This window comes from Pipra filicauda, unplaced genomic scaffold (assembly GCF_003945595.2).
Source record: "Pipra filicauda isolate LSUMZ 115617 unplaced genomic scaffold, ASM394559v2 scaffold102_size2360937_pilon, whole genome shotgun sequence".
Taxonomy (NCBI): Eukaryota; Metazoa; Chordata; class Aves; order Passeriformes; family Pipridae; genus Pipra; species Pipra filicauda.
The window spans coordinates 1,395,820-1,415,883 of record NW_024103463.1 but is presented as its reverse complement, the minus strand read 5'-3'; the positions used below and the strand labels follow the sequence as shown (position 1 = coordinate 1,415,883).

The 20,064-nt window shown below is 41.8% G+C and overlaps 1 protein-coding gene across 3 annotated transcripts in view; it reads right to left on the bottom strand.

Moving 5' to 3' along the window:
* Positions 1-20,064, bottom strand: part of IARS1 (isoleucyl-tRNA synthetase 1) — a 97,581-nt gene that overhangs the window by 10,290 nt on the left and 67,227 nt on the right. For all 3 annotated transcript variants that reach the window (XM_027737751.2, XM_027737662.2, XM_039378386.1), the window contains exons 21-31: positions 18,164-18,284; positions 13,204-13,295; positions 12,754-12,831; positions 12,266-12,387; positions 9,094-9,196; positions 8,883-8,966; positions 4,054-4,228; positions 3,020-3,123; positions 2,596-2,691; positions 1,580-1,756; positions 682-793 (exon numbers count right to left, since the gene is read on the bottom strand). In XM_027737751.2, coding sequence (XP_027593552.1) covers positions 682-793; positions 1,580-1,756; positions 2,596-2,691; positions 3,020-3,123; positions 4,054-4,228; positions 8,883-8,966; positions 9,094-9,196; positions 12,266-12,387; positions 12,754-12,831; positions 13,204-13,295; positions 18,164-18,284 — 1,264 coding nt within the window. The remainder of the gene's footprint in view (positions 1-681; positions 794-1,579; positions 1,757-2,595; positions 2,692-3,019; positions 3,124-4,053; positions 4,229-8,882; positions 8,967-9,093; positions 9,197-12,265; positions 12,388-12,753; positions 12,832-13,203; positions 13,296-18,163; positions 18,285-20,064) is intronic.

The window sequence follows — 20,064 nt, the reverse complement described above, 5'->3', positions numbered from 1 at the left end:
ATTAAAAACTGGCACACTCAGAGCCCTCCGAGATGGTCACCAAACTTTTACAGCTGGATTCATTATCATTCAGGGAGCAGTTCTGTGACCATGTTAACACTTACTTGATACATAAACTGTCAATACATGTAGGAAAAAATTCCCTGAGTGCATTTAATTTTCCTTCTTTTAATATATAATTCAACCTTGTAATACTTTTACCAATATCACTGCTCTCATCTTTTCATTATCCAAAACACAGTCATTCTATCATCTAGTTTTATTTTATAATCATATGATCGCAATATAATCTCTAATTAATATAATACACATCTTATTCTCTAGTATTCTTTTCAGCTCTATACTTCATATCTAAGGTTTTCAAAGCATCTCCTCCACATCAAGGCATCACCTGCACTGACAGCACAACACGGAGAATTAGAGATTCTCAGGGTCCATGCTCTGAGCACACACAGACACAGAGTGTGCACACCCCAGACAGACACACACAGACCCCTCTGAGGAACTTAAATAACTCCTGGGCACACCTGAGTATCTCCCCCAGAAGGCATCATGGACAATGGGTGGTTTTACTTTGAATACATCTACTTCCAAGAATTATTTAAAGCTCCTGTTGGGAAGGAGGTTGCACTATCTACCTTTCACACCACCCCTGACAAATCAGGCTGGGGACATTCCTACCTTGCTCTGTCCCATTGACACAAACTTTGAGGTTGACGTAGGCACAGGCTGGACCAACAGACTGACACACCCCCCCTCGGACAAGGGTAATTTCTAGCTCTGATCCCTTCAGCTGAAGAAAGAGAAATATGATCATGGTTTGGATATTGTCTTATTAAACCAACACAACAAAATATTTTCCTTAAATAAACGAAATGGTCCCTCCAGCCACTCTGTAAATCAAATTTTAAGTTGCATATATCCCACGCTCTGGTCTTTCTGGTCCAGCATGACATTTATGCTGAAAAATACTTCCCCCACGATTCTGCTGGGGATGTCTTTTGGGTAGAGTAAGTTTGAATAAAACCAGGGCAAGAGTGTGGTCAGATATGGCAGAAGAAGCAATCAAAGAAAACGAAGGAAACTGCTGTTCCTTTTCAACAGCACATCTGAACTATCTGTGAAACTGCACTGGCACCAAGGACAGCTTCAGCAACAGGGGGCAGGGAAAAAAGCAGCCTTAAATATTAATAACTGAAGTTGGTCCTAAGAAAAATTTAGCTTTGAAGGAAGTTCCAATACAAAAGCATATTAACCTAAAGAAATCAGAGCAACAATGTTCTGGCTGTCTAAACAATGCACTAATCCAAGTACAAATAACTGTGCATTAAGCTTACACAAACAACTAATTATTCATTTATTTTGGTACCCAAGCAGTTTCCTTTTCAAAAACACTACACATACAGAAACTAAATATTTTTCTTTTTTAAACCAAAACCACTAATATAGAAATTTACAGACACGAAACAATAACTGCTACATCCCATAAATAAACACTGACATTTTTCTGTAATTGGAGCAGTTTGCTGGGTTAAAAGCAGATAAAGTGAGCCATGCAGCCAGAGCTTTTTCTTCTTACTTGGGTTGTTTCCTGGATGAGAACTTCCTTTGGGGTAGGCACCGGGTAAGGCTTCAGCTCAGCCTTTATTGTGGCCAAAATGAAATCTGCATGTTCCTTGATAACAGTGTCCAGGTATTCCCCCTCTGGCTGGGACCTGTAGTACACTGAGATCTCATCTGTAGGAACCAGATTCCGCTGTAGGACACACAAATACACTATTACTGGTAGCAAAATTACAAATTTAAAGAAGAATACTTGTTATGTTAAAGAAAAAAAAAAATCTTTTAAGATATTTACCAGGGATTTGTCAAAAGTTTCCACTAAAGATTTAGAATAAAACAATCCTTGTGTCACAAAGGCAAGAGCCTTGAAACATGGGAGTGTATGCAGGATTAAGTATTTTGAGATTCATTTAAGGAAAAATAAATTATGGCCTCATGTCACTAAAGAACTAAATTTAAATCATCCAACAACATAAGAGTTTTCATGGCCACATTCCTTCCCAGCTTTATTTGGCACAAAAAAAAAAAAATCCGTATAAGTTTTATTTTTTATATATATGTGTGTTTATATATTAAAATGTTTATATATATAAATCTCTATAGGTAGGTGTATATATATAAAATCTACACAAGTGTATATATAAAAATCTACATAGGTGTATATATATGGAAATCTACATACTTATATATATTTTTAAAAATTATATAGGAAAATAGCTATTTTGGTATAAATGTGTAATTTTTCAGTCTTATGCTGAAGAAAGGTCCCTTCCAACTCAGATTAGTCCATGAATCTATGATTTATGCAGCCTTAACTGCACAGATATCTTTTCCAAAAAACACGTCCCAAGAAAATTTTCTTTTTACATCCTTTGGATTCTCTTGCAAGAGCTCTAATCAGAACATTATACATGAGGAGTAAATGATACATGGCTTCATGCTTAATTCAAAGGCTCGGTTTCTGTTCCATACTGCCCCAAGATTGCTGCAAAGGAAATGAAAATGCCTTGGCCCAAACCATTCCTTCCTCACCTTTTTGCGAAGCTTCTGGATGCGATTAATGACCTCCCGGGCAACTCCTTCATCCACCATGGCCTGGTCTGGGGTAACATCCAGCAGAACTAACACCTGAGGGAATGCACACAAAGAAGAAGGATGAACAGGTGACAAACTTGAAACAAGCTCTACTCAGGCATTCAGGCTGCTTTTCCAGAGCTCCTCACTTACAAAATACGAGGGTGAAGAGAGTATTCAACAGCTCCAGAATTCAAGAGACGGGCTCCCAAAATCTGTTGAACTACCTGAATTAACAATCCCACCCCACCGTTTTCCTATGACTTTGACAGGAACTCTTCCCTTAATCAAAACAAAACAAACAAAAACAAAACAAAACCCAAAACAAAACAAAAAACCAAAGCAAAACAAACAAATAAACAAAGAAACACCAATAAAATACCTGAGCATCAGAGTGTGCCTCAAACTGGGAGGATCCTTCTGCAATCTGATACATGAGCCGGAGATCTTCCCCATGGAGTTCGTGTCCTTCTACAACAATGGTGCCTGCACAATTGGCAGAGGAAGAGCATCTCTTACCAGAGTAAAAAACCACAATACTAAACTCAAAAGGCTTTAAACAAGTATCAGGTTTCAGACACCTGCACTGCAGTACATCTGCAATACAGTGAAACAGCAGTTAAGCACTAGTGAGCAGCAATGAACTACCCACATTCCCACTTTTCACACAGGCACTTCTCCAGGCAGCAGAGCTCACTCAAACACAAGTGCTTCAGCAACTGTTGGTGGGGAACCATCTGAATGGAATAAAACTTAAAAATAACCTGTGTACTCCACCAAATCCTAATTTCCATTTAAGCAGTTCACTAAACAGATATAGCTGCAAAATTCACACCCACTTGTAAGTCTGGAACTGAAGGGATGCTTTTAGAATAAAAACTATTGCACAAATACTCAGTTCCAAATTGATTCAGTCTCACAGAAAGCTTATTCCCTGCTTCATCTTGGCCTTACAGTAGCACTTAAGACTGTAGAATATTCTGAGTTGGAAGGGATCCACAAGGATTAAATTCAACTCCTGGCCCTGCCCAGGACACCCCAACAATCCCACCACAGGCCTGAGAGCATTGTCCAAAGTTCCTTGAGCTCTGTCAGCATTGGGGCTGTGCCCACTGCCCTGGGGAGTCTGGTCAGTGCCCCACCACCCTCTGGGGGAAGAACCTTTTGCTGAGATCCAACCTCCACCTCCCTGGATGGGAAGAAACAGTTTAACAGGAGGATAGTTTAATACTAGTGTACACAGTCATTTCTAATCTACTGTCAGCAAAATAATAGTAAAAATAACAAACCCAAATTTTCTCCTTTTCTCATCACAAAAAACTTCACAGGGGTGATAAGAGCGAAGTAGCCCTCACGCTCCCCTAAGCCCACAGCAGGATCTATTGCCATTGTTCAGGGGTTTGCACCACTACAGACCTGTCTCCTGGAATTTTTCCAGCTGCTCACTCTTCAGCTCTTTGATGGCAGCCACGAGAGGTTTGAATGCCCCCTTGAGGCGCTTGCCCAGCACCGTGTGGTCTGGCTCTGCCCTCAGCCGCACCCCGTACTTGTCCTTGTCCGCAGACAGCGTCACCCGGCGAACGTTGAGCTCCTGGACAAAGACACCGGGAGAGAAGTGAAGCTAAAGAACAGCCATCTCTGACAGCCATGGAAAGAAAGGGCACAGACCAGAGGCCACGGCCCCAGGGAAGGTGTAAGCCCCAAGCTGCAAACTCTGTCCGTGGCTGTCTCTGTGGTCTAAGTCACTGGCCAACACTGGAAGAGCAAATAAAGCCAACCAACATGGAACCTACCCCTTCAGCAGCCCTGTCCTCAGCCTCTAGGTACCATTTCTCTGTTATTAACAGACACCAGCCAGCTCTCAACTCAAATCAGGCCCCTATTCAACAGCCCTTTTTATTTCACCCTCACAAATGTCTGAAGAGCTAAACCCGTAACCTTGGTGTGCAGTGGCTCTGGGAATGGCCTGGCAGAACTCAGGAAGGAAAATTCTGCTGAAACAGTCCTGCATTGAGCCAGGAAACTATAACCAGCAATTTCATGGTTTAAGTTGTACAAAACTGCCCCATTTTGTCTCCTTCCTCACCTGTTCATTCCAGGTCCTCACTGCACAGAAAACCACCCTGGCTCAGAAAAGCTGCCATGTGTGCCCTGCAGCACAAGATCAGTGTGCTGGAGCAGCCAAAACAGCTGATAAAACTTACATGAAACTCAGGAGGGGCCCCAGACCAAAGATGGTATTTTGCCACTACAGAAACTTATGAATGCCCATTTTTCGAAGTTACATGTGCAGTTTTTGTCCCCGTGTCTGAAGGGAACATGGTGGTGCTGTGGGAAGTTTTACAGAACAACTGACTGAGAGGATGGCATGAGGAAAGACCAGGGCTAGAACCCTTGGGAGAGAGGAAAGCTGAAGGGGGATATGACTGAAGTCGTAAAATGTGAGAAGGTAAAACTGCTATTCACCAAACCCCTCAAGTGAGGGAACATGCACTGGAAACAGTGGGAGAGGGGTTAAGAAAGAGATATAAGTAGTCAACCCTTAGAACTAATGCTACCAGAGGAGCAAAGCAGGACTGTAACACCAAGTTCAAAGAGGAATTAAGCCCCTAACAGTAGGCACGTGGAAAGATGTCAAAGGGAACAGGCAGGCACGTGCCTGTAGTGTCTGTAATGCAGGTGGTGCCTACAACAGGAGCCCACTGCAAGGGGTGGCAGGTGCTGGTGCTGTCCCTGCACGGCCTCTGCACTGCAGGACACTGCACACACACGGCAGGACTTGGTACAGACATCTCTAGTTTCACACAGTCTCACTCTGTTCCTGGTGTAACAGACCAAGGACAGTTTAAATTGGAAAGTTTAAATTGCCGACACGAACTCTTCTCCAGGCACAAACCTGCACGGATCTGCAGCACATTTCACTCTAATTCGGCAGGTTTGGTCTGTCAGGCTGCCCAGTGCTTGAAGCACTTACTGTTTAATGCCCACTGGAAGGTTGTTAGAACTCACATCAACATGCTACAGAATCCCCAGGTGCACCTGGCAAGCAAACTACTCCAAGGCACTTAGGAAGCACAAGTAAATGGGAGCATCAGCACGACAGGACTAGCAAGTAGCCAAACACTTAGATTGAGAAATAATGCTTAAATACAACCTCTGAGCTGCAGCCTAATTCCCTAGGAAGTCCTACTGACATGAGGAGCCAAGAACACAACTGAATCTAATTTTATTTAATACATATTTATTTAATAATTTCAGGAAATCTAATGAAAATTACGCACTTCAGAAATTCAGTTTCAATGGGGTGCTGCTGGAAACGAGCCCACGAGTGGCAAATGAGAAACTCGTGGGGGAAAAGAAATAATAATCCAAAAAATAGCACAAACTGAGAGATGACTTGGAGCCCGATTAGATAAATCACAGAGAAGCCAACTCCATCAGGACAAGTTTTCTATACTAATTAGATTAGGAAACCATTCTTCTGTACACATTATCCATTTAAAAAAAACAGGAATGACTTCCAGAAACAGGCAAGTCTGTATCTTAGGTCTGTTTGTATCAGCCTCAGTGCTTTGACTTTAAACAGTTTTTAGTTTTTTATCTTCCTAACTACTCAAAATTTGGTCCTTAACACATCTTTGAAGCCTCATGCAGATAAACCAAGGCAACCAGCCCTTCCCATCACCAGTGGGAAGACCTGTACATGGAATGCCTGAACATACAGGGGCCCTTCCTTGGTGCCATGTGCCCCAGCTATGCCCAGTCCTCAGAGCTGAGAGAGAGAAATGCCAGTGCTGGGCATTCTCTGGGCTGGGCTCTCTAAGCAAGCAGCCTAAGAAGGAAAATAAACACTGTAATTATGTAATTCTGTAATAAATGAAAGACTGAAGGCCCCCACACTGCCACAGCTCCTGTGTCAGTTCATTCAGCCCAGTCCCAGACCCAGTCCCACCACATCACCATAACACCAGTGACACATGAAACACTGACAGACCTTGGGTTTGCTGGAGAAGCCCATTTTCTCTGTTTTATAACAGCCCTACAAAGGGGTGGAGGTTGGAAGGAATACAAAGCTGGATTAAAATAAGATTCTGACTGTGCAGAGAGTCAAATTTACTCAGACAAAGCCCTTCCCTGGAAGCAGTTGGGAAGAGAAGTCCTGACCCAGGCTTCTAAATGGCCTCAAATACTAATGAATAAAATGCAACTGTGTCCAGTTGCTAAAAGCCTGCTGGATGTATTTCATTTTGTGAGCATGGCTATTTTTGCATGACAACTCTATAATCTGGACAGTTCTAATATTAAAATCCATTTATTTAAATGACTTGCTATGTTCTGAAGATGAGAGAGCAGGACTGCAGATCAAAGACTGCAGCTCCCTCTGCAAAAGTAATGAATGAAATTTTTGAAGAATTGACAAGTGTATTTTTCCAATTCTTTTGTCAGCAACTGCATGAAATTAAATGGTGTAATTTCTCTTACCGATTACCTCTGGCATCTGCAAATTTTCTAGAAACACACTTCTGGCAATCACTAAAGGTTCTAAAGCTCTGAATACGTAGGAGGTCGATGAGCAAAGCTGCAAACACAGCTCAAGCAAAGCTATCCCAGCCTGCCTGTAATCACTGACCTCTTTAGCTCTGCACCATCCCAGTAAACAACTGGATTGATTGCCATGTAGTACAATAAAACACACACTAAGCTTCAGCATCAGCTTGTTGAATTTTAAGATACAGAATAAAGACAGGACAATAGACAGCACTTTGTGTTTGTGCTTCCATGAAGGGATCTGAGCGTGTTGTAAATCACCTCTGTGTAAGACACACCCTAACAGTGTCTGCAGCAGCAAATCAAAATAAATCAAAACACACTTAAGTACAATCCAATTATGTAATCATTTACAAATTGTCAGGTGCCTCTGTTATCTTTTACCAGTTGCAGAAGTTGACAACAAATTTTGTCAGCTACCTTTTTGGAAGTAATTTCAGGAAGCAAACCTTACCTCCCTTAAAATTGGATTCTCCAGAATCCACAAATCCAGCATTCAGATTAAAAAAAAAATGAGAGGCACTAACCTAAATTCCACAAAATCTGCTATTGAAAAGATTCAGGTATTGAAATAATAATAATAATAATAGTAGTAGTAGTAGCAGCAATTCTAAAGCCAGAGTATCATAACTGCCAAGTCAATAAGCTAACATGACAGAAAAGCCTTACAATGCCACTTGCAAATTAATCAAGACTTCTTTAATTAAAATTCCTCTAGTGCACAATTTTTAAGAATTCAAGTCCCACAGTAACTAAAAGCAAGAAGCACACACGCTGATCTAGAGGTCCTGTGCACTGAGCCATGACTCCCACAGCCAGCACTAATTCAATTCCCCCAGCAGGATTTTTAGGGGCCCTCCATAGATGTATATTAGGCTTGGGGAAAGAGGGTATTGCTGGAGTAATGGATAATTACAAGTTTAAGAGAAATCATGGACTATCCAGACTTGGAAGGGACCCACAAGGATCACCAAAGTCCAACTCCTGGCCCTGCACAGGACACCTCAACATGACCAAAAGAAGAAAGTGCAACCCATTTCAGGAAGTCAAGCTCCAAAACCCATGAAGAGTTACTTTGTTTGGATAAAAGCCAAGTCATCCAAAGGCAAAGATTTGGCAGCAGGGCAGGCTGCACTTCTCTAATGGACACACACTCCAGAGGACTGCAGTGACATAAAGGAACAGATGAGTGAAGAAATTGTATAGACCCACATCTTACTTATTTGATGGTATAGTTCCTAAATGACATCCTGCAAAAATCCTCACTGGTCCCCTATTCTCCCTTCCCCTCTCCATCAACCCCTTCCACTTACTGCCAAAGTGGTTTTGATGCCCTTTAACTGAAGGAGATCACAAATTCTGTAATCCAACTCTTGGACAACGTGTAGTTGACTACTGTCTCTTCATTCAGGAAACGTTTTTTCTTTTCACTGACCAAGGGAAAGAACATTTCTAAAGCCTCTTGGTCTGTTGTGGCCAGTTTGAGCTACTAAGTATTTCTCAGCACTAACTGACTTCAGCTCCTCACCCACTTCCCTGCAGTGCTGCACACAGTACCCACTGAAAACCCCTTTCATGAGAATCTCTTTTAACTTCATTTTACCTGGTGAGTTATTAGGATCACCAACAGGGAAGGTTGGGGGTTTGGTTGTTCAGGTAACTGACACAGACAATCTAGTTAAGCATCATATTCTTACCTCAAGTACATACTTCTCTAAAGATCTGATGTTTTCCAGAGCCTCTGGATCCTGATGGATAACAACCACTTCTTTCAAAGGATACTGGGGAGAAGCAAAAAAAAACAAAACAAAACAGAAACTTAACTATTGAATTTTCCCAGGCTTATCCCAAAGTTACAAAGCTGTTACACATTCCCAAGGTATGATAAGAGACCTGAAGAGTTCTAACCTTGACTGGGATGGTTTTTCTGTCTCTGATTACTCGCCCAAGCTCAATCACAGACTGCAAACAAGAAACGGCACTTTCGATTTTTCTGTCGATGAGATCCTCCCTGGATTGGAAAGGAAACGTTATATTGCTTCATTTTCATTGCATCTGTTTCAGCAGATTGAAAGCATTTTACCCCCTTCTCTGAAATCTCCTACAATAGACTCAGTTATGCCTTGGCTGGGGCAATTTGAAAAATGAACAAAGAGGTTTTTCCTCTCTTTTTGTTGGGGAGAAGATGAGGAGGAAATAACTTGCTGAAAACAAATAGCAGAGCTATTTTTAAATCTTTTCTCAGCACCTCTCACAAGGTGGAGAAGATGGATTGAGTCATACTACCTATCCTATTAACATCCAATAAAAAGTACAATTTACATTAATAATATCACAAGAAGATGCAAAAAGATATTATAAATAGGGTACTTATAAAGAAAATGAATTACCAATAATGCAACGATTCACTGGATCTCAATTTTTCATCTTTTCCAGGAGTTACAGATATTTGAGTCTGAGGTTTTAGACAGCCTTGTTATCTTTCCTAGCTTCATCATTTTAATACCTTTCCATTTGGAAGCAGGGCAGGGTTGAGTGGGGGGTTTTTTTGCCCTTTGGGTTTTTTTTTTGGGGGGGTGGGGTGGGGAGAGGATTGGGCTTGAAATTTTGGCCTTTTTTTTTTTTGAGTGAGCTGATGTTCACATCTTGTTTCAAATGTACAAGCAGCCAAGAGTTCTGTAAATGAGGCTTTCTTGATTTCTCAAGTAGATGCATTACTTCAGCTGCTACTCTAAGATTGCACAAGTATCACATTAAGACCAGAGGTACCAGTTTAAAAGACAGATGGGAATAAAATGAAGTGAACAGAGATACTTGCTGTAACATTATTTAGCAAAAGTACTGGGATGAAAACCACGTATCCCATAAGGACTGGCCAGGAAAACAGAGCTGGTAAAGCAAAACTTACAACTGGAATATCCTCATGTTCTGCATTTGGGCTTTAAGATGTCACTACCTATTTTGAAGCTTTTGTTCTTCCAAAAGCCAGACCTTCAGGAGGGTCCTCCAAAAACTTGGAAACGTGTAAGTTGCAAGAGAGAAGATTTTGCTCCCAGAAGGATTCATATAGGATTATGTGGCAGTATTTTAATACTACTTGCCACTACTTAACAACATTGCTGAGCCACAAAATGACAATATTTTTCACAGACTGAATGCACATCCACCAAATTTTAATGCAACCCATCTGTTCAGACACTAAGCAACCCAGTACTACCCCAGTGGGGTTTGTAACACAGCTATTGAGTCAAGTTCAGCTGTGAAAGTGGCCAAGTCCCTCAGCTGTATCTGCACTTACCCATCATATTGTTATAATAGTGTTTTCTGTAATTGCATCCAAAAATATCCCTTATTATTAACTGACAATATTTGTTCTTATGCTGTCATCAGAAAAACATTCAGAGTCAATGCAATTATGTGCTCCACAACTCAAGGTGAAACTCAAACTCCAACATTAACCTGGTCTTGAAAACACACCTTTTTATCTGACAAGGGAACAACCGATACAGAAGGGAGCCAATAATTACACAGACTAGTAACAGACAAAAATACAAACAAAATGCAACACAGAGGAAAGCTGTGCAAGCCACTCAAATATCTCATGTTGGCATGATACAGCAGCAAGTCAGTCAGCACTAAGTGGAATAAAAAGTGATTAATCCACTTTTAAATGCTCATGTTAAGGCCATGCCTGAACTGAGTCTCTGTGAATAGCTCACCCCCCTTCCAGGACTCTGTTCTCCAGGAGCTCAAACCCATTCCTGCCAGCTCACTGAGGAGGGCTGCAGTCCTTGATTACATATTCTCCACAGCACTTTCCCAGGGAACAGAAAATCAGCACTGTCATTATGTCAATCTCCAACTGCCTGTTGCAATAACTCTCACTATTAAAGCTCTCAGGAAGACCATACACTCTCCTCAAAGGATACAGCATCCATAAAAGAAACACCATTATGGAAGGTTTAAATTTTTAAACTGGCACGTAAAGTATCAAGGTCAGATCCCCTGCCCTTGAGGGTTTTCAAACCGAGCTGCAACACTAAAGGAAAGCTCCTTCTCTTATATTCAGTGACCAAGAGAACACTGAGATGAAGGAACTAAATGCAGGGACTAACTTAATCCACTGCAATACCAGTGTGCCCCTCAGCTGGAGAAAAAAAACCCTCAAAACATCAAAACTAATCCAAAAATACTTCAGTTGCAAAGTTTTACCTGGGCTGAGTTGATACTAAGGATGACTCAGAGCACACAACCAGTACAGCCATCAGGAACCCAAACCTTTGGGACACATTGGCACTTCCAACAAAGCTCACCCATCAGCACCCACAGAACCATCTCTCCCGCAGAGGAGGGATCCTCTTACAGGCAATCCCTGGACAATGGGCTAAATTCCTGACCTGGAGCCAAAAGAACTCGCTCTGCTGGCTCCATATGTGCCCCACACAAACAGCAATAACTCCAAACCTCGTGGGATCTGGAACTAGCACTCACCAAGAAAGGCCTAGAGATGGGAGATGCACATGTTCTTGCCAAGGAAGTTCTCTGATCCCTTAGGGCCCTTCTGTAGGTGCTACAGCTTCTAGTCAGTGCACAGTTTGAGGACTAAAAACCATATTCCTTGCCCACTATAAGAAAACATGAGTGGAGAACAGGCATTCCTCTTAATTTTTTTCTTTCCTATCTATAATCCTTAACCTAACCACAAGTGTACTGCCTCCACGTGGAGGGAAAAGAAAATTCCCAGCTAAAACTGACAGTGGAGTGTGAAGTTCACTGATAATGAAATTCTCTCCTACAGCAAAGAGACTAACATTAATCAGAGCTTAATCAAAATTTAAACATTTTTTGCTTATAAAAAAGAGCACGTTGACTAGCAGCCTAAAATTTTTTTTCAGGGGCAAAGGGATATTCACATTATTAAAGCAGTTTGTTTTCTTGTTATGCAGTTTTAAACACAAATGAAGGAGCACTGTTCCATGAAATTAAAAAAAAAACAAAAACAAAAACACTCAAAATTAATAAAAATCCCTCTCAAAAAATGACCAAAACCCCATTTTGCTACGTAACAACTGCCTCTTACCTGACTTGGGGGAGCATGAGGTAGTGGATGCTTTCAGTGTTCTTTTCCTGAACTGAGGCTGGATCAATAAGTGTTTTCAGATTTTGGTACATCAGCTCAGTGATAAATGGAGTATATGGTGCCTGTAATGTTAAATTCAATCATCATCTTTATTGCTTGTACATTGTGAATCAATAATACCATGAATTGCATAGGGACAGTTCAGCAAAAACAGTGCTTACAGTGCCTGCAACTGTGATGTTATTCAAAATGCAGACTGAAATAAATGATGGAATTTACCTCCTTCCTGACATTTCCATGTTACTTTTGGGCATCACGTAAAAAATCACAATGTCTCTTTATCTAGTGATATTTGCCTTGTTTTTAATACCATGGGGCAGAGAAGCCCCATAAAAAGAGGAGGTGGAAAACAAGGGGGGAGATACATGAAGATGTTTTTATATTAACTACATTAAAGTGTTACTGATAGTGGGCTGTAACTCCCTTACCATAAGTCTGCACATGGAGAACAAAACACTAAACAAGGTTTCCAAGGCCATAATGCAGTCTTCAGTCCCATTCTCACCCTATATGAAGAATTCACCAAAAAGAAAAGCAATTGCAATTTTAGGATCAGTAAGTTCACTGAAGTAAACTTCAAAAATGCTCTGTATTAATGCAATACATTGGTTTTCTAAACTGTGTACATTTTGCTCAATTCCATCAAGTGCAGCAGAATTACTGGGCATTTTGTTGGACTGGTTTTCCTCACAAAGCACAGGAGGGGGGGAAAAAAAAAAAAAAAAAGGTTGACTTCTCATTCCCACTACCAGGCACGAACTGAGAGCACTTAAAATCACCAAATGATTTTGTGTAACCCCGTGGAGCTGCAACACATTCCACTGACACAGAGCCCAGGGTTCAGTTCCCAGTGCAAGGCTGGGGCAGCACAGCCCTACCTTCAGCCTCCTGCGGTTCATTCTGACGTACCAGTTGGTCAGAATATCAACAAACTTCACCAGCCGAGGGACCACCGTGTACAGCCTGTAAGCTGGAGGGAAAAAAAACGTTTCCTGGAGTTAATATTTGCCCTCTGTGTCAAGCTCCTCACTCGTAAAAACACACTATCATTTGCAGCTCTGGTGCTGAACACGAAACTTGAGCAGCAGCTCAAAGAAGGGACCGGACACGCTGTTAAGTTGCAACTGTATTTTGAAATTGCATGTCATCAGTTTTCTCCTGCTTCAAGACAAACATCCACCAGCAAATTGCTTCCCTAATCCCACACAAACACGCATTATGGAAGCCTTATGCTTTTATCTGACTCGTAAAGAGGATAGTGGATAAGAGACTATTAATCGCAGAGGATTTGGCAAATCCTAGATTTGCACATGCTGCAAATACAGCCAAGTCACTGGAAGTTTAACAGAAATTACTGCAGATCCATAAAATAAAATTTCCTTAATTACTGCCAACGCTTCCTTTTTTGCTCACCAGATTTAAATGAGGCACCTACTTCAATCAATTCTCCCTGAATTAATTACAGACTTTTATTATTTTTCTAAGGAACACAGTAAGCTACAAGAACGTAAAGCAGCAGCAAGGCTGAGGAGTTAAGACATAAACAGAGCTGTATTTTCAAGTTCTGTGTAACTTGAAAGCATGGAGGACTGCCAGCACCAAAGAGGTCACCACCAGCATCACCGTGCAACAGGGAAACAAATTTCAGTCGTTCATGAGAAATTAGGGGGGTGGGGATGGACCTTAAACAGGACTCAGGTTTTTTTAAGGAAAAACTTGCATATAATTTCTCTAAAAGCAAAGAGCTTCTTGATCTTTATTCTGAATCAGTGTCATCAATCAAGCAGCTACTGAATAAAATGGATCTTGGCTTTAAAAGCTCCACCACACTTTTCACTGAGTTTTCTAAACCAAAAGTGTTTTTAAAGGCAGAGCAGTGGTATTTAAACCTAAAAAGGAAATGCTCAGAAGATTCATGGCATGGTGGCGAAGACATTATTTATGTGGGAATTTGTACTCCTAAAGAATTCCAAGCTCTCCTCTAGCTAGGTATTATCGAGCCAGGAGACTGGTTAAAAGCAAATTAAAAAAAACAAACTCAAAAAACCCACCCTTCAAGGAAAGTGTATCTTTAACAAGAGATTCAAGTTAGCCTGGAAACCTGCATTTCTCTTCTCAATAGCTGTAACCTCAGTTCATGAACCAAAACATGAAATCTTAATTTTTTCATCATTCAAGAAAGACATGCCTGTGCATGGAAACATGTGCACATACACACACACACTTTTTCACTCTGTCATCAGGAGAAAAGTTGCATTACTAAAATAAGTGCTTGTATTGGGCACTTTGGAAGAAAGAACAGCGTAGTAAGGCTTACTGATTTTTAATATAGACTTTTAACCCCCCCTGAAACTCAAAGGATTGTTTGTCCTATTGCTTTCCATAATATCTGCCCAAGATCTTGCTACTTGCCCTGTTTATCAGAGAGTCCAAAAATCCCAGGATTTTCCATTATAAGGGATGAGGCTTAGTGGAGAAATTGTGCTACTGTTCCAAAGCTAATAACTCCTCTGGGTAAGGGTGTCATCACGGAAGTGAAGCTACAAGAGGTTACACACACACACTTCCCCAACCTGAGGAGGGTTTTGGAGCTACTGCTCCAGTTCTGGGCACCAGAGGTACCACACAACAGCAAACCCTCTCACAAACACACGTGTGGGCTTCCAACACACATCACTTTTGACGTTTTCCATGGATAATGGAAGTGAGGCTCCTTCGGGACAAGCGGTGCCTCCTTTTCTCCAACTGCACACGTTCTCAGAAGGCAAAGCTCTCCCCATCCAGGACTGGCAGAGGGTTGTTACACCTCTCAGGTTTTTCCAGGCTCTCCCAGCATCCCAAAGCTGGAGTGTGCACAGGTATGCTTCCCTTCCTCCCTCAGCCTCCTCCAGCGAGGTTAATCCTACTCTGGCAGGGGCTCCACTCAGGCTGACACACTGCTGGCTCTTCAAGCTGCCAGCAGAAACTGGGGCAGAATTAACATGAGTTTTACTTCATGAAAACAATTTTTCCACAGGCAATCAGTGTAAAATTTAGCTCCAGTCTAAAATGCACTCGATGAAAGGGAAGAAGCAAAGCTCAGTTGCAGCATTTCTCTGGTTCCTGGTGTCTACTCACCACTGCCACCTTCAAAAGCCTGTGTGTTCTTACACCCCATCACACCCCCAGCTGCAGGAATTTATAGTATATTTATCTCCTTTACCTTGCATTTGAGGGTATCAGTCACCATTATAATCTTCCCTTGTCTCTTCCTGACATTTTTCCTACTTGAAGTGATATGAAGTAGAAATCTTTTTAAAAAAAAAAATCCCCAAATAACTTTGTAAAAGAGACTAGCACAAGACTATCATGTCACAGTACACAAATTCACTGCATCTCATTAATATCTGCCTGACTGGAGTCAGAGTTTATGCAGAAAAATAAATTGAAAAATCCTGTTTATTAATCCCTTCCAAATGAGACTGTCACTCATTTCATGAGCACATGACGTTATCTTCATCTAACACAAGACAACAGCATTTAATACCAACACCACTGTCTTGACTAGATTGTCATTTTCCAGCAGAAATTCTTTTCTCCTGCTTGGAAGACCTTGTTCTGTAAAGATGGCTGTTGACACATCCCTTTTTGCTATCTTCATCTTCCTCTGAGAAATCCAGAGCAGAGAATTCAAGTTTCTCCCCCCATATTCACCTTCCTGAAAATAATTCTGTTGAAGCCGTGCACTGATCCAAGATCTCAGGTTCACAAATTCACCAACTGATTTTCCACTGTCCCTCGAGTATTCTCCTCTTTATCTGAAGCACATGAACTTGTGTAGTCCTGCATATTTCTGCTTGGAAACACATGAAACTAAACACACAGCACCATCAAATTTCAAGGACACAACTCGTAGGAAGAAGCCACATTTTCGTCAGTAAGAGGCCACCTACATCATACTGCTGGGTAGCTTGAGGATTCTTTCTTCTTTTAATGAAATTTTGATAATGCAAGTTTGATATTACCAAAATGACCTGCTTTATCTACTGTAGCAAGATAAACTCATCTTACTCATCTTGGTGAGAGTGATCAGTCTGAGGGGGGGGAATGCAAGAGAAGCATGGTGACTGTTCTGAGTCCTGAACTCAGATCTGGCATTTAGCTGTTTTCTCATTATCTATTATCCCACTAATACCTTCCTTCTCCCCAAGCCCAAGGCTTCTAAAATTCTTCAGAGGGCAACTTAAGATCACAGGCATTGTGGGGGGTGTTAATTGTTTATTCATAAACAGGAATGACAACAAGCCAAAGCCACCCTCTTTCCAATATGTGGGGTTCCAGTGCCCTTAAAGGCATCACAACCTCTTCAAATCCCACTGTGACTTTTATCTGCAAGTTTATAAACTTACAGCATCAGCACAGCTACTTCAGGGGGCTCTTGCAGCTCCTCCTCTTTGCAATTAATAGTGTCTTAATGGAATGTGAGCATTGAGAGGTGTGGGATGATGAAAAAGACAACAGGCAGGAAGAAAAAGCAGGGGAGTACCTTCCTACAGCTGTGCAATACCCTAGTGCTATCCATCCTGCTGCACACACTCCCAATATGATTACAAAGAAACCCTCTCCATGAAACTACACCAGGAAAAATGTATTGCCAATGCTCATATACCTCCAAAAATTATTTTATACAATTGACAAGCACTGCCCATTTTATCCTTTTTTTACAGCTTCTCCAAATTCTATTTAGCTTCCTTTTCACTGCTGTCTTTCAGTAACTATTATAATATTATTAATTGCTCCAAGCACTGCAGAAGACGTTGTTACAGCAACAAGCTACATCACTGAGCTCACACGATCAGCTGTGACAAAAAAAGCCTCATCACTTTTTGAAATCTCATGAACAAGCATAGCAAAATCTGACTTAACACCCATGAAAGCAGCATTCCATCTATTATGGTAGCTGGTTAAAGATTTCCTTCCTTTTACCAAGTCTCCCATGGAATCTGGAAACCTCTGGATGGAATGGTGAGTTCTCTAATCAAACAGAATCATAGAATCAGCTGGGTTGGAAGGGACCTCCGAGATCATCGAGTCCAACCCTTGATCCAACCCCGCTGTGGTTCCCAGCCCATGGCACTGATGACACAATCCAGTCTTTTTTTAAAAATCTCCAGGGATGGAGAATCCACCACTTCCCTGGGTAGCCCATTCCAATGGCTGAGCACCCTCTCTGGAAAGAAATTCTTTCTAATATCCAACCTAAACCTCCCCTGGCACAGCTGAAGACCCAGCCCTCTTGTCTTGCTGATGGTTACCTGGGAAAAGAGACCAATCCCCACCTGGCTCCCCCCTCCTGGCAGGGAGTTGCAGAGAGTGAGGAGGTCTCCCCTGAGCCTCCTCTTCTCCAGGTTGAACAGCCCCAGTTCCCTCAGCCTCTCCTCATAGGACTTGTGCTTGAGTCCCTTCCCCAGCCTCGTTGCCCTTCTCTGGACCTGCTCCAGCCCCTCCATGTCCTTCCTGAGCTGAGGGCCCAGAACTGGACACAGCACTCCAGGGGTGGCCTCACCAGCGCTGAGTCCAGGGGAAGAATCACTGCCCTGGACCTGCTGCCACACTGTTCCTGATCCAGGCCAGGATCCATTGGCCTTCTTGGCCACCTGGGCACACTCTGGCTCCTGTTCAGCTTTTTGTCCATCCCCACTCCCAGGTCCCTTCCTGCCTGGCTGCTCTCCAGCCCCTCTGTCCCCAGCCTGTAGTGCTGCAGGGGGATGTTGTGACCAAAGTGCAGGACCCGGCCCTTGGCCTTGTTGAACCTCATGAAACACCCACACAATTCTCCCCCCCAGCAAACGTGCATACCTGCCATTTCAGCTTTGAAGAACTGAATGAGTGATTGGGTGAAAGAAAGAATCCATTTATCCATGATGTTATTGCTCTCCTTAACTGTGTTCTCATTGTAAAGGAATTCTCTTCCCTCATCCTATCATCAACATAAAAACACAAAGCACATTTTCAAGTCATAAGGGGATACATTCAAACCTCTACATTCAATTACCTGCCAGCCACCGGTATTTTGGCACCTTCACTGCGTTACACTGGTTTCCTACGAGAGAACATGAAATTCCAGACACAGGCATGTAAGAGAAAGAGCAAAGGAAAACCTGCCTCCCACTGCTGCCTCACCACAACTTTTAACTGCAGTGATTTGGGTCTGTTAAAGCAGATCAAAAGCAGGACAGCAGTATGTGGTCCTCTTTTCCCTGTGTGCCCCAGCTTCCAGACACAGGGCAGGACCCTTAAATTTAACTAACTCCTTTCACCCAGGGGGATCTGAGGCACTTGCAAGACGTGTACTGAGAAGCTGGAATCAACCTGGGGAACGGGCACAGGAACAAGATCTTATTTTTTAAGAGCATGTGACAATTTCGACAAGTTAAAACACAGAAGAATGTAACAATCTGAGAAAACAGGTGGAATTTTTAGGCATCCAACATGCACACAGTGCATTTTGCTGCTTTCCAGAACACTGAGGTCTGCACCCATCTGAGAAATGTCATCACTTGGTTGACTCTGCAGGGCATTGCAAGCAAGACCACACACAAGCACATTTGTCTGTGCCCACAGTGTGACTCTTTTCCATTTAATATTCTTACAACCGGTTGAAAACAGGGGGGTTCTTTATTTTTTCTCCTCAGATTTACAAATAGTATTTAATATCTGGTTTTAAGAGTCTTTAGCCTTTCCCTTCCTTCAGAGTTCACATGAAAAGATGTTTTGATTATTTGACCCAGAAGTTATGGATCCACTCACAGAGTATAAAAGAGAAGATTCTTAGGAAAGAAATGCAGAAGAGCAGCAATCCCAACATGAGGTCAGCTATCATTTAACTACAATTACTGTGGGAATTACAGGAAGCATAAAATTATTATTAGACTTCATCCAGGACACACTGGGATTTTGGTTTCTCTCCTGTAGGAAGCAGAATACAATGAAAAAGTTGTTTAAGCCTGTGCAGGAAATCTAATTTAAGCACTATCACCTCCAATGGCACATTCTTTTGCCTAATTTGGTACACAGGAATGGATTCACTATCTAGAAAGACAAATTACATCTGCTGAAATACTGAAACTATCCACTTAAGCACCTGGATTTTCCACTGGGGTCTTCCAACCCCAATTGAGCTGATCTTGCAAGATTTAATGGGATCACAGCAAAAAGCTGCAAAGCACAATTCAGACAATTCAAAGGTCAAACAGGAAAAACAAGTGTATTTTGGGGGCAGTGTATAAGTTTGTCTGACGAATGCTGTCTAGGGATCCTAAAAAAAGACTTGTTAAATATTAGGATCTGGAATTAGCAGACTTTCTTCCCAAAAGAGGTTGTTAAAAAAGATAAAACCATTTGTTTAAGCTATTTACAGTACTAATTACTGAAGTCAGCTGCCTTTACTGCCTCAAATGGCAGCTCTCCACAGTGACCAGGCTGCTACTGCAACAGCATGTGTAAGTACAAGGTTTAAGACTTTTTGTTTAGTTTCCACTCTCCCCTAAAAGTCTGCATGAACAAGGGGTAACCTTCTATCATTAATCTCAGCTGAAAGATTAAAATTGGTTTCAAAAGAAACTATACAATATATACATCAAATCTCCAATTTTAATGAAAAATTACTATAAGAAAAATTTTAATCTTGTTGGAAGTGTAGAAACTCATGTCAGTCATCCAGCATTTTTAGCAGACTTCAAATGTAATCTGCAAGTCTA